The sequence below is a fragment of the Saccopteryx bilineata genome, chromosome 2 (genome assembly GCF_036850765.1).
Source record: "Saccopteryx bilineata isolate mSacBil1 chromosome 2, mSacBil1_pri_phased_curated, whole genome shotgun sequence".
NCBI lineage: Eukaryota > Metazoa > Chordata > Mammalia > Chiroptera > Emballonuridae > Saccopteryx > Saccopteryx bilineata.
The window spans coordinates 363,324,370-363,338,834 of record NC_089491.1 but is presented as its reverse complement, the minus strand read 5'-3'; the positions used below and the strand labels follow the sequence as shown (position 1 = coordinate 363,338,834).

At 48.8% G+C, this 14,465-nt stretch overlaps 1 protein-coding gene and 1 long non-coding RNA gene across 18 annotated transcripts in view; one reads left to right on the top strand and one right to left on the bottom strand.

Annotated features, from left to right (window-relative positions):
• Positions 1 to 14,465, bottom strand: part of MYO18A (myosin XVIIIA) — a 98,047-nt gene that overhangs the window by 60,328 nt on the left and 23,254 nt on the right. The window contains exons 1-2 of one of the 16 annotated variants that reach the window (XM_066263166.1): positions 4,225 to 4,257; positions 457 to 517 (exon numbers count right to left, since the gene is read on the bottom strand). The exons of 13 other annotated variants lie outside the window; for them this stretch is intronic. Coding sequence is in view for 2 of the 3 variants with exons in the window: in XM_066263170.1 (XP_066119267.1) it covers positions 4,225 to 4,230 (6 nt within the window). In the remaining variant the exon portion in view is untranslated. Of the gene's footprint in view, positions 1 to 456; positions 518 to 4,224; positions 4,281 to 14,465 lie in introns of those variants that run through there. 2 more of the 16 variants (XM_066263170.1, XM_066263169.1) reach the window with 2 other exon arrangements.
• On the top strand, positions 242 to 10,900 carry LOC136326767 (uncharacterized). 2 transcript variants are annotated; one of them, XR_010729517.1, is made up of 4 exons: positions 242 to 472; positions 8,079 to 8,147; positions 9,487 to 9,518; positions 10,300 to 10,900. It is a non-coding gene; the product is annotated as an uncharacterized lncRNA (long non-coding RNA). The 2 variants fall into 2 exon arrangements; XR_010729516.1 differs by lacking the exon at positions 242 to 472 and adding an exon at positions 4,360 to 4,419.

Sequence of the window (14,465 nt, the reverse complement as noted above, 5' to 3'; positions counted from 1 at the left end):
AGCCCCATGACATGGGAATTATTATCATTCATTCCCATTTTGCTGATAAGAAGGACTCAGAAGAGATTAAGTCACAAAGCTGATAAGTGGCAGAGCTGGAATTTGAACTCATGTCACTCAGACTGAAGAGCCTGCGCTGCTCCCCACAGAGGCCCAACTTTTCCGCTGGGTTAGGCAGAGTCAGAGTGGCTGAATCATCCTTAATAGCCAACTCTGGCTGATACTCTGCGTCAGCGTCAAAGTTCAGGAGGTCTGGATCAAACCAAAGCGTGGATTGATAGTGCAGTGTTTACTAGTGACCAAAGAGCCCACATTGAGTTTCTGGACTTGCAAACGGAGACCCCACGACGATCCTGCCACTCGCTAGGGACTGACCACCCCCTTCCGCTCTGGTATTTCTGGCCTCTTTTCTTGAGGAAGGGAAGAGAAACCAGCGCTCATTGAATGAATACTCACCATGAGCCACGCACGGGTAAGCACCTTATACCGTCTCCATTTAATCCTCACAACTCAACTTCTAGATGAGAAAATTGAGAGGGTGAGTACCTTGCTGAGGGCCCCAGAGCTAGTAAATTGGCAGCACTAGGATTCACAACCAGGATGGGTCTTGGGGAACTGTTTGTGTGTTTATAATGTTCCCTGAACTCTGACTTCCTCATGAGGAGAACTCTCTTCTACCCATCCTGCTGTGGGCACTTACCAAATGCTTGTTGCAAAACAATACTGCAATGGGGTTCCTTTGAACTATGGCAAATAACAATTGCCCATCCTGATTCCCAGAGATGTGGGGAAAACAAGGAAGGTATAATCACTAAACTTAACAACAATAAATGGATAGTAAACTCGGTGCCATGGAGTTGAGGGGAGGGCTCAGGAGCATTTTGGGAGCAACAGCAGCCATCAAATCTACCATCCCCTGGCCTGGCCATCCCATCTTCAGGAATGTGCATGCAATAGGCTGACTTAAAGAAAGGAAGAGAAAGAAAAAACCTACAAACCAATGCAAAGACTTTGAAAGACACACTCTATGTAATAGCCCCAAATTGGAAGCCACCAAAATGCCTAGAATTAAGGAGGAGTCACGTAAATTATGGTACTTTGGTATGAAGCACCTTTATGTTACCATTTAACAAATATGTAGCCTGACCAGGCGGTGGCACAGTGGATAGAGCGTCGGACTGGGATGCGGAGGACCCAGGTTCAAGACCCCGAGGTCACCAGCTTGAGCGTGGGTTCACCTGGTTTGAGCAAAGCTTATCGGCTTGGACCCAAGGTTGCTGGCTTGAGCAAGGGGTTACTCGGTCTGCTGAAGGCTCATGGTCAAGGCACATACGAGAAAGCAATCAATGAACAACTAAGGTGTCACAACAAAAAACTGATGATTGATGCTTCTCATCTCTCTCTGTTCCTGTCTGTCTGTCCCTATCTATCCCTCTCTCTGATTCTGTCTCTGTCTCTGTAATAAAACAAAACAAAAAAAAACAAATATGTAGACAATGTAACCATATAAAAAACTTCACCTAAAATAACATCAATCAAAAAAAACTAGAATCTAAACAGAAAAGTGATAATAATGTCAATCATGCAAATTAGACACAATAGAGACATTTGGTATTTATTTTATGTATTTGTTACTTATTGATTAATTCTATTGTAGAGATGACTAAATAGTCAATAAAAAAAAAATGCTGCCTGACCTGTGGTGGTGCAGTGGATAAAGCATCGACCTAGAATTCTGAGGTCACCAGTTCGAAGCCCCAGGCTTGCTCAGACAAGACATATATGAGTAGTAACTGCTTCTCGCTTTTCCCCCTTCTCTGTCTCCTCTCTCTAAAATCCATAAATAAAATCTTTTTTAAAAATGCTAAGGAGATAATAGATAAAAAGCATTTGTTTTTGAAGAGGAGAAAATCTGAGAATGGTGTGGAAGGACCCACTTCCACTCAGGCCCAGAAGTCTTCCAACACACAGTGGTGGGCCAGACTGGCTTTTACCCTCTGCATGCCCAGCAAGGACCATTTGTCCTTAACATACAATCTTCTGAGCCCTTCACAGGAGGGACTGGAGGCACAGTACCCCAGGAGAATCACTCCACCCTTCAGATACCCCTTAGGCATGAAATGCCCAGCCTGGAGAAAGGCATTGAGGTCCAAGTGCCCATGACAGATGTCTACACTCTGCAAGTCCCAAGGACAGCAGATGCCCCAAGAGAGAAAGAGCCGAGGAAGAGAACTTGCTGCCTTCCCTCCACCAACACTCCCACACATTCTGGGCTTCTCATTCGGGGAAGAAAGAGGCACGACATCCTCCCCTTTCTCCTCTCCCTTTCTGGGGTGCAGAAGGCAGGTCCCAGGTAACCCTCTCCCTGCCGGTCCCAATCTAGCACCAAATTATGTAAGGTCTGGGGTAAGGAGAGGAGAATAGGAAAGAAATAACAGTAATAACAGTGACCCTTCCTGTACAAAGCGTGTACTAGGTGCCAGGCACTGTGCTGAACCCTTCACATACATCATCTCATTTAATCCTCACAACAGCCTTCTGAAGTAAATGCTGGTAAAAATCCTACTTTACAGGTGAGTGAAAGGAGGCTCAGAAATGACTTGCCTAAGGCCTCGCAGCAGTAAATGGTACATTAGGACTCATGCCCAGATCTGTCCTCCAGCAAGAACTTCCAAGGCTACTTTAAGGGATGGACACAAGCCCTGCCTCCATCTTCCAGATTCACCTGTACAGTTGTCCTTCCATGACATCACAAGCCAGAACAATAGCTTGGATAGAAAGTCGAGTTTCCGTAGATGACCTGTTTGACCTGTTCCTCTATGGATGCCCCAAATAACTCCACATAGAGCTGCTTGAGAGGAACAGGGGCTCTGCAGGGAGTGGGCTGAAGGCCACACTGCCAGGCAGAGGAAGAGAGGGAGAAGAGCTTGACAGGGACACCCTAGCCCCTTTGCTCCAGCCTCCAGTGAGAGCCCTACCCTATCTCAGGGCGGAACAAAAAGCAGCCCAGCGCCTGCACACTGCCCGGCAGGCTGGGAGGAAGCAGGTGCACTGGAGCGGCTTCCTGCTGCTGCCACAGTTGTAGAGGGCCCTGGGTTTCCTCCTCTAATGGCCAGACCTGCGGGAGGCCTCCCTTCCCTGGGGACACTCACTGCCCCTCTGTAGGGCACTGTGCCATCTGCCTGGCCGTCTTCATGCAGGGCCCGGAATCTGTGACCAGGGTGGGGCAGGGTGGGGTGGGGCATCAGCTAGACCAGGAAGCACCCACTTCTCAGGGTAAGAAGTCTCTCTGGCCCCACCCCCTCCCTGCTTGCCACATAACTCCACCCTGGTGCCCAGGCAGAGCAGGGCAATCCTGGACACAGAGAGATACAAATGCTCATGGGCACATCTCAGGCTCCTGGTACACCTCCGCACCAGGCCAGCCCGTACACTCCGCCAACTGCTGACACAACTGAAAACCTTACCCTTGGTGGCGGGGAGGGGTGGTGTGGGGGGAACGAAACAGACTGGGAGGCAGCTCTGTCTCTCCTCACTTGCTTTTTAAAGGCACTTACTCCTCTGGAGTAACCTCTACTAAAAAGGAGACCTCCAGACAATCAGGGCATCTCAGAGATGCCATCTGTGCTGCTTCCAAGTGTTTGAGCCACAGAACTGGAAGCGGGGGTGCTGAGTCCACTCTAGGGGACAGTGAAAGGAGCGGTCCCTGACAACTCCAAAAGCCACCCCTCTCAAGCCCCTCTTTTGTCTACCAGGAAGAAGAGGGGATGGAGGGCTGTCCTGGCAACCCGACGCAGGGAACAGGATTTCCAAAGACCTCGGAGGTGCTGGGGTTCCGGGTTCTGGAAGAAAATAGTGTTCCAAGGAATGAAGACCTCAAGCACTCAGTTTGTGGGAAGAGTGCATCACAGCCTGTGGGAGGCTAATGCAGTCCCATGGCACTGAGGTTTAGAATATGGTGCCCCCTCTGAAACTCCCAAAGTCCCAAGTCAGCCCCAGAAGGCCTGGCCCCTCACCTCCAAGGAGTTTATGAGGCTGCCTGGGGGCTGAGTAATTCCCTCCCCACCAAAAGGCGGAAAGGAGACCAAGGCTGCCCCTCCCATCCCTCCTCACCGCCTTCAGCCACATCTGGGAAAATTACGAATAGGCCCCTCCTTTCCTAAATGAGGAAGCAGCATGAGGAGCCTGGGACATTTCCGGGGTGGGGGTCAGAGGGACACTCACCAGCATGGCCTGGCCTGGAGCAGCCCAGAGCAAGGAGTCTTCTCTGATGCTGCTCGGTTAGCAGCTCAAAATAGCACTGGCTGCAGCCCCGCCCCTGCTCCCCTCCCTCTCCCTTGGCCCCTCCCATCAGGAGCTACCCAACCCTGGCCAGAGCCGGCGGAGAGAGTGAGTGGCTCAGAGGACTGCGGGTACCAGGTATGCCATAGGCCGCCTGGAGGGAGAGGGTGATAACCTTGTGTGGAAGGGAAGGAGGAGGCTCAAAGGAGAGTAAAGGCACGGGGTAGAGGGCAGACAGGGCTGGAGGGTTAGGGGCAAGGGACTGGGAGGGTGGGGCTTCCCTACTGACACACACCCGAGCTCCCAGACAGCTGAGCTGATATGGTCCCTAAAAATAGCAGAGGAATTTGAAACCTGCAGCCCCCGGCCCCACAGGCCAGGATCAAGACAAGCACACGCAGGGTCACGTACACATACACTCACATACACAAACACACCACCAGCACACATGAACACTCAATCACAACACAGTGTCCTTGAGAACACACAAATCATAGGCTCACCCCAGACATCTAATTACTGTAGCAGGGGCCAAGACAACCACTAATGTCACTTGTAACACAACACACAGGGCCCACTGCACACTGTGCCCAAACAGCAGCCGCACGGCTGTCCTGTCGAGTGCAGAAGGGGCAGAGACCCGCAATATCAGTCTGAGTCCCACTGTTGCTGCCTCACAGTAATAAACGCACCGGGACATCCGTTGTACTCTGTGTATACATCAGCCAGAGAGGAGGATGGGGTAAGTGGACCTCGGTTTTGAAGACAGAAGAAATTGTGGGTGTCTGGCCAATGAGCAAGGGCTGCCAATGAAAAATCAGGGCTCCTCATGAAGAGAAACCATGACCCAGCTCTCCAGTTAGCAGCACCCAGTGCTAGGCCTGGGCTGGGGACAGCAAAGATGCTGAAATAGGAGCTGGGAGTAGGTGGGAAGGAGCCAAAAGACAGGTCTTTTGAAGCTGTCTCAAAAGCTGTCAGCTCTGCAGAGAAAAGGAAACAGTCACTGCCTCCCTCTTCCTCTAAAGGAAAAAAAAAAAAAAAAAAAAAAAAGATTGGGGTGGGGGTGGTCCTTGGAAGCCTTGGGAGGGGCAGAGCTGTCTCACAACCAGTGACTAACGGGAGTGGCTGGAGACCCAGCCCTGTCACCCCAGGCAGTCCTGTGAGCCCAGTGGGCCCTGTAAACAGTGTTACTTTCTCTATGAAAAGGTTTGGTAAACACTGTCCAAAAGGACCAAAGCCCAGCCCTGCCTCCTACCTACCACACAGCTACACGTAGCCATTAGGACACTGGGCTCCTGCCTCCACTTTCTAGGAAGTGCTGTGTCTTCCCAGGAAGATGGCCTGCCCCTCTGGGGCACATGCTATGTCACAGGTCTACGCATCCCCAGTGCTTTCTTGACACAATGGTGCCAACCTCAGCTGCACACTAAAATCCCCTGTGGGACTTTAAAAATACTGATGCCTGGATCCTCCCCCAACCCCCAGCCAGATGTTTCTGATCTAATTAGTCTGGGAGGGAGGCCTGGGACTGGGATTTTTTTAAAGCTCCCCCAGGTGATTCTTAACATGCAACCAAGGCTGAGAACTGCTCAGCACAGAGGCTGGTATAAGGCTTAGTGCTGAGGTGCCTATTTGTTCAATCAATGAGTGAGTCAGTGAATGAATAAATGAATGAATGACTTAGCTGTGTGACTGTGAGCAGGTGACTTAAAGTTCCCTCATCAGCAAAATGAGGATTATGCTGCATGGACTCTTTTTTTTTTTTTTTTTTTTTTAAGATTTTTATTTATTGGCCCTAGCCAGTTTGCTCGGTGGATAGAGCATCAGCCTGGTGTGCAGACATCCTGGGTTCGATCCCTAGTCAGGGCACACATGAGAAGCAACCATTTGCTTTTCTTCCCCTCCCTCTCGCCCTTTTCTCTGTCCTCCTGTCTTGCAGCCAGTGGCTCCACTGGTTGATTCGAGCATTGGCCCCAGATGGGGGTTGTCGGGTGGATCCCGGGTCGGAGCACGTGCAGGAGTCTGTCTCTCTAGCTATCTCCCCTCCTCTTACCAAATAAACTAAATAAATAAAAAAATATTTTATTTATTGATTTTACGGAATGGGATGGGGGATGAGAAGTAGTTGCTTCACTTTAGCTGTTTATTGGTTGCTTCTCATATGAGCCGTCATCAGGCAACCCCAGGGTTTCGAACTTCAGCATTACAGGTTGGTCCACTGCAACACTACAGGCCAGGCTGCACTGACTCTTTCACACAGTTAGCATGACACTGGTGAAATCTCAGGGAGTGAAAGGCTTTGGTTTTCAAAGTGTGGTCCTCAGAACTGCAGCATCACCATCACCTACGAACTTACAAGAAATGCACATTCTAGGGCCCCTCCCAGACCCATTGAATCAGAAACTCTGGATATTGAACCAGCATCTGTGTTTTAACCAGGTCTCTAGGTGATTCTGAGAACTACCGCCTTAAATGAATTATTCATGGCATACCGTGGTTAAGTTATTTAGACCTCCAGAGGCTGATTGCCTGGTTCATTCTTGGCTCTTCTATACACTCAACTCCACAACTTAACCCTGTACTTCAATTTCTTCACCTGTAAAATGGGAAACTAATAGTGCCTACCACAAATTGTAGAGGTTAAATGAATTAGGACCTGCAAAGCTCTAAGAACAGTATCCAGCACAATAGCTTTCAATACATTTTAACTATTTTTATCTATCTGGGATCCCTAGGGATGGAAAGACAGATCATAAGCAAATAGGTAACTAACTGAAGCCTATCCCCTTTAAGGAATAAAATATTTTCTATCTTGAGTAGTTTTCTAAATTCTATTACTATTAATAATCATAAAAATAACAAACATTTTATAGACTCTCTTCAATAAAACACGCTGAACTCATCTCAAACTCTGCGCTTCCCCTTCTGAACCTAATCATTTCCACTCCATCCTGTACTGAAGGGCATGTTGTCCCCACTGCGATGACTCCTGACTTCCCAGCCTGGCTTCTGCAACCCTTACCCCGCCCCCCACAATACCTCCAGCCACTCTCAAAGGAAACCAGCCCCATCTAGGCATCACAATCAACATGAATACTCGCTAGATGCCCACGTGAATAAGGCCAGACATCCCTTGTGTCCGTATATCTGCTTTTTAGTTCTTTTGTTCCCTATCCCTGTCAAGCTATCAGCTGTCACTCTGCCTGTCAGCACGCCTGTCCCCAGCACCCTCACTTCCTTATAATATGCTGTTCCTGCTAAATGTTAGAAAACCAGATAACCAAGCCTGAGAGAACAGACTCCAAAGCAGAACAAGTGGGATGTCAGCGAAACGGCAGGCTCTCCTGCGACTCGTCCACTATTTTGGCAGCTCAAGGGCCTTCTTAGGCCCACCTGCCATTCGGCAGTGCTCTGGGAAATGACTTCTGGGTGACTGAGGTGTCACTGTATCGTGGTCTTGTTCTGAATTAACCATGTGCCCATCCCCTCCTCTTTTCTGACCAGATCCTTTCAATTCTGTCTGAGCTGATTGGTGTGACTGATGGAGGTCATGTCAAATCAGTTTCATTTTCCTTAGTGAAAAGAGCAGACCTCTGCTTTGGCCAGGTTGCTCAGTTGGTTAAAGAGCATCGTCCCAGTATACCAAGGTTGTAGGTTTGACCCCTGGTCAGAACATGTACAAAATCAACCAATGAATGCAGAAATAAGTGGAACAACAAATCAATGTCTCTTTCTCTCTCTCCCCCTTCCTCTCTCTAAAAGCAATTTAAAAAAAAACACACTTCTTCTTCATTCAGAAGGGAAACCTGATGCCCTGACAACCTGCCCAGCTTCACACACAACCACAGCTGCCCTGCTGCTCAAAGGTCAGTACTGTCTCAGGCCTGGTCCATGTCTTTAATAAGCTTACTCTATGTTTCTTGAGGCATTCCCACAGTCAGCCACCTCAGGTCCCTTGGCCTGCCTCCAGGGACAGCCATTACGTGCCCCTCCTTACACTTCACCTTCACTTTTCTATCTCCTTCTCCCGAGCCCGCTCGCTCTCACTCTCTCAGGCTGATCTGCCCACAGTTCCATGCCCTCATCAGCATCAGAGTTTTGACTTATAACTACTTCTCCACCAGTCCCTCTACCTTCTCAAGCCTCCCCATCTCTCGCTCGAGGCCTGCATGGTAATGTCGTGCAAAAGCATGGACTCAGGCCCTGGTGGGTTTGCTCAGTGGTAGAGCGTCGGCCTGGCATGCAGAAGTCCCGGGTTCGATTCCCAGCCAGGGCACACAGGAGAAGCGCCCATCTGCTTCTCCACCCCTCCCCCTCTCCTTCCTCTCTGTCTCTCTCTTCCCCTCCCGCAGCTGAGGCTCCATTGGAGCAAAGATGGCCCGGGCGCTGGGGATGGCTCCTTGGCCTCTGCCCCAGGCGCTAAAGTGGCTCTGGTCTCGGCAGAGCGACGCCCCGAGGGGCAGAGCATCGCCCCCTGGTGGGTAGAGCGTCGCCCCCTGGTGGGCGTGCCGGATGGATCCCGGTCGGGTGCATGCGGGAGTCTGTCTGACTGTCTCTCCCCATTTCTAGCTTCAGAAAAATACAAAAAAAAAAAAAAAAAAAGCATGGACTCACAGTCACACATACTTGGGTCTGAATTCCATCTAGGTCTCTTAAGAGTTTCTGCTTTTTGGGGGGTGGGGAAGTGAGAATTTTAAAAGTACATGTAAAGCACCAGGCAAATTGTAGGTAAACTCTAATGAAGAACCACATCACTCAATGTCTATACCTAAATATCACCACATACACATGGCAGTTCTTGATTATACTTAATAAGGTGCTCTATTAGATATAGTGGAGTCACATACACATGAGGTTAGAGTCCAGAGTCAGCATGTTAGGCAAAAATAGAATACAGTCAAAATTACCCTTAAAAATCCCTTAAATTGTTCACACAGTGTAGTATACATGGTTTTGTACATACTATTTCATACACCTACATAAAGGCATAATGTATATAGTCAAGGACAGCTTATAATAAAAATACACAAAATACAATATTTACAGTTTTAGACTACAGTAATATAGTTTATCTAATCAGCTAGTTGAATTTATTGAAACTTAATGTGTATGTGCCATGACTACACAACATGCACTGTTTTGATAGTAATTTGTGTCATATGTTTAAGCCTTCTCTCCCTTCTGTCCATTTCCTACTTCTTTTAGATCTCATCCCACTTCCCGGCACAATGCACATGGTAGGTGTTCAATAAATATCCATTGGATTTAACTAACTGATCTAAAGGGTGCAGGTACAATAACCTCGGTGGACCAGAATGGGGAACAAAGGCATATCCAGAGAGAGTATCAGCTTCAACTCTCTGTTCTCTGATGTTGGTGGTGTGGGTGAGTGGAAGCTACTTCCCTCTGTTTTGGGCACTGGGCTAGGCCCGGGTGGCTAAGAAGAGTTGGGGGCAGGCTAGACAGGAGTCTGAGAAGTAAAAAGTCTTTCACTGATTCAACTGCAATGACGTGTAATACCTCAAGGTGAACACTGTGGGGAAGCACAATGCCTGCTTCTTTTTCAGCCTCCTCACTACTAACCTGTGAGCTTCTTGAGGCTGGTTCAGAGGGAGATAGCTTGGAAAACATGGAGGCTGAGGTTCTAATTACCAAGAGAATACTCCTCTGACCCCATTTGTTTCACTAGTTCCCCTTTAAATCAAAACTCATTTAAAAAAAAAAAAAGCTATAAACAGTTGCCATAAATGTATATTAACTGTATGGTGCCTGTATTATTACTAATTTGCAATGTCACTAATAGAACTATTTATTTAAGGAAGCTGGGGAGGGGGGTGTCCTGTTTCCAGCCCTCAGCTCTCAGGGCGGAGGAGGGCTCCCTACCACCGAGAGGACAGGTGCATTCCTTCCAACCTCAGCACAAGTGCTTTCGCTCTCTTAGGAAGGATTATCTTTTATTCCTTATTTGTTTGTTTGTTTGTTTTTTGGTGTGTAACATATATCTTCTCTTTTATGAAGTACCAGTTTTAGTAGACAGTGACTGGTATGCTTTGAGAAGCAATTTTTATTTTGAAATTTTACTGAGCACTGGATGACCAGATGACCAGTGGATACCAAAGAGGAAGAGGGCAGATGACCTGCTTGAAGAAGCCTAGGGATGGACACGGGAGGGAAAGGAGGATTAAGCGGAAATCAACGCCCAGGGCTTGGCCCAGACACGCTGTTCCCCAGAACAGCTCAGTGCCAGTCAGCTCCAGGCCCACAGGACGGCCCACGCTTCCCGGCCCCGCCCACCGGCTGGCGCACAGGCGGGGCTAAGGGCGGGGCCAGGCCAGCACATGCGCCGGAACCCCAGGACGCACCCGCCCTGCAGCATCGCCGGAGCCCAGCAGAGGGCGGGCCCACCTTCTCACGGACCCGCTGCCACTGGCACCGAGGCCGCAGGATTTCACCTCCATAGGGCTGGCCCCGCCCCCACCCCGAGAGCCGTCTCCCTGAGATCTCCAGGCTGAGGGGCCTGTGGCTGAAAGACAGCTTCTCGCCTTACCCTGGAGGGTAAGGACTGGAAGAGGCAAAACAAACTCAGTGCCGACTTTGCTTTCATCACTGCTTCATCCCCAAAGCCCCAGTCTCTTCATATAGTAGGCACTCAATAAATGCTTATTGATGAAATAAAATGGATGAATAGATGACTACAGTAATAAACTGAAGACTCCAGAGACACCCTTAACCTGTATGGTGGGCAGAGGTCTGGGACAAGCAGGAGGGTCAGTGGACATGGGGTGGTCAGCCCCAGATCACTACCTCAGAGGTGGTCACTGAGGCTTAGGGCTCCATATGCCCTCAGCCCCTGCCTTGTCAAACCCAAAGGTGTGCCCAGAGCCTGATGACACCATACCATCTCATGGGCACAAAGCCCAAGCAGGGTCGTCTGGGCTTGCACTCTCTGCTAAGACCACTGTTAAGAGTCAGATTCTGACTGCCTTCAGGGATCACCTGATTGGCAGCTCCAGCAGGCCAGTTCTCTGATTCTTCAGCTGCTGGGGATTTCCTCATGGCCCCTGGGGATTTCCAAACTGCCTGTGCTTCCTCTAGCTTCCACAAGGCCCAAAGCCAAGGGCCAAACTTGAGGATGGTTTCCCAAAATCCTTCTCACCCATGCCCCAAGTCCTACCAAGATTTGGGCCTGTTCTGAGTCTACTAAATGCACCCCACATGCTAGTCCCATCCCCACCCACTCTGGCAGACACAAGAGAATAAACATAATATAAAGAAGTATTGTTCTCTTTTTTTGCACATAAATGACAACTCTTCTCTATTCCCAGAGAAGAAAAAAAGAAAACCCAGTTAAAGAGTTAGCCACACTGATTTAAATAAAATATCAGTAAGGGCCCTGGCTGTTTGGTTCAGCAGTAGAGCATCAGCCAGGTGTGTGAAAGTCCCAGGTTTGATTCACAGTCAGGGCACACAGGAGAAGCAACCATCTTCTCCACCCCCATCCCACTCTATCTCTCTCTTCCTCACCCAAAGCCATGGCTCCATGGTTCGAGCAACATTGGCTCCAGGCACTGAGGATGCTTCATGGCCTTGGCTTCAGGAGCTAAAATAGCTTGGTTGCCAAGCAACAGAGCAGCAGCCCAGACAGGTAGAGCATTGCCTGGTAGGGGGCTTGTCATGTGGATCCTGGTTAGGGTGCATGTGGGAGTCTGTCTCTGCCTGCTTCTCACTTCATAAAAAATAAATTTTAAAAACATCAATAAGGTCTTCTGGAGGGTGAGCATTGGAGTCTTGTGGTGCTTATTCTCAAAGTCAGAGGCTTCTTTAGATATGCCTCAGGTTCCTCCAAACACTGGATATTCAATAAATGTTTGAGGACATGTGTGTTCACCTCTGGAGGCCCCTATTGCTCCTCTTTCGGAACTCTTTGAAGTACAAATAAAGCACACACCCAATCTCCATAGAAGCAGGAAGCAAGAAGTAAAAGCTTCTACTTCTCCTACCAACCCACCACCTCCACATTAACAGCCCTGGCCAAATCTACTGGGACATGTGAGCACCTGTGTTACAAAACCAGGCAGAAAACATGCTTGGGGAGTGGGGAAGCACTGCCTCAATCGTGGGCACACAGCCAGAGACCTGAGGGCTCTGGGGCATCAGGATTCCAGAGTTGGTGAAGCGTAAAAATTACCAGAGAGGCCTGACCTGTGGTGGCGCAGTGGACAAAGCGTCGACCTGGAAATGCTAAGGTCGCCGGTTCGAAACCCTGGGCTTGCCTGGTCAAGGCACATACGGGAGTTGATGCTTCCAGCTCCTCCCCCCGTCTCTGTCTCTCTCTCCCTCTCTCTCTCCTCTCTAAAATGAATAAATAAAATAAATAAAAATTAAAAAAAAAAAATTACCAGAGAGGACAAGACTTCCTTCATGAAAAGAAGTGAAGATACCACCATCCCCAGCCTCACCAAGGGGACTGCAAGAGGAAAGAAGCCTTCAAAGGTACCTCACCATTTCCTTTCTGAGAACTGTCTAGAGCTGTACTATTTACTATGGTACCACTAACCATGTGTGGCTATTTAAATTGAAATGAAATAGAAACAATGGGAATACTTCTGATTAAATTAAAATAAAATAAAATGTACAATTCAGTTCCTCAGTCACACTGGCCACATTTCAAATGCTCAATAGCCACACGTGGCTAATGGCTACAAAACTGGAAAGCACAGGCTATCAAACATTTCCATCTTTACAGAATTCTCTCTGGCCTAGAAGATCCCCCTTTCAGCTCATCCTGGTCATCCCTGCCCAAGACTCCTCAGGTATTGACCCTGACCACCTGCTGTTCTGTCCCATCCCTTCCCCAGAGTCTACTTAGACTCCAGCCCCCATATGCCTGGCCTTGACCCCTAGGCCTCAGAAAGAAGTAGGGGAGGGGACTGTAGTTACAAGTTAACACCCCAGCCTGAGAGCAGAAGCCAGAGCAGAGGGGCTGAAAAGGCAAGGCTGAATGGAAGCCAGCCCCAACCCCAAGGCATCTCAGGCTTGGGAGAAAGCCCCTCAGTGCCACACAATCATTCCTTGTTTCTACAGTCTCTGGACCATGCATGGGTAAGACATCTGGAATGTAGTGGCCTGAGGGCTTCCCCACATCACCCGCTGCTAGACCCAGCTGATGTTAGTGCTCTCAGAGAGAAGTCCCAGCAGTACCCTGAACTTTCAAGGGCAAATAAGGCCAATAAAGCCTCGCCCTGAGCAGCATGCCAGGAGTTCTGCCATGGAGCAGTGGGGGCCATAACTGGACACCTCCCTGTGTAGCAGCTGGATGAAGCAAATGAGGAAGAAGAGAAGGAGGACATGGTGGGGAAAGGACTTTGGGGCATGATTGTCATGCTAGAGAGGTTCAAACGAGATCCCTCAGCCCTGAATACACAGGGGGAGAAGGAGGGGGAGAAGAGAAAAAGGTATGGATCTGACCACTATCACATTCTATCACAGGCACTTAATTTGAAAGGTTCTGCTACAGTTGTTAGAAAATCCAGCGGGAGCATCTGGGCAAGCTGCTCTGTGTGACGAACTGGAGATCAGACCCGGAACTACCTCTCCGTTCTGTGCCTCAGTTCTGTCCTCAGTTCCTGCTTGGCCTTAATATAGAGGCAAGACAGGTAAGAAGAAACAAAGTGAATTGTAGAGAGACCACAAGAAAGTCAAGTTTGTCTGTTCAATTGGAAAATAAATAGATAGAAAGCAGTCAGGCATTTCATAGGTGTTGGCATCAGCCAAGAATTTGACCAGAGGAAGACAAGGAAAAGTGGCACAATTTTAAAAACTGGTATCAAACTATAGATTGGAAGCCCAGGGCAAAGCAAACCCACTCTGAGGCTACCCTGTGGCCCGTGGGGACCAATCTGGCCTAATCTCCCTATGTCCACCTGGAAGGCCCAACAAGAGTAAAGTCCCACCCCATGAGCAGAGCTAAGTCATCAACAAGCCTCTGGCATTCCTGTGGGCAAATGACCCATCAAGCTCCCACCAAGCACCGAGGGCTTCCCAACACTCAGAGACAGATTAATGATGATGATGATAATGCTAAATGATTTATATGTATTGAGTCATTGAATCCTCAAAACAACCTTACAAGTAAAGTACAATTATTATCATTTTACAGATGAGGAAAGTGAGGCACCAAGGAA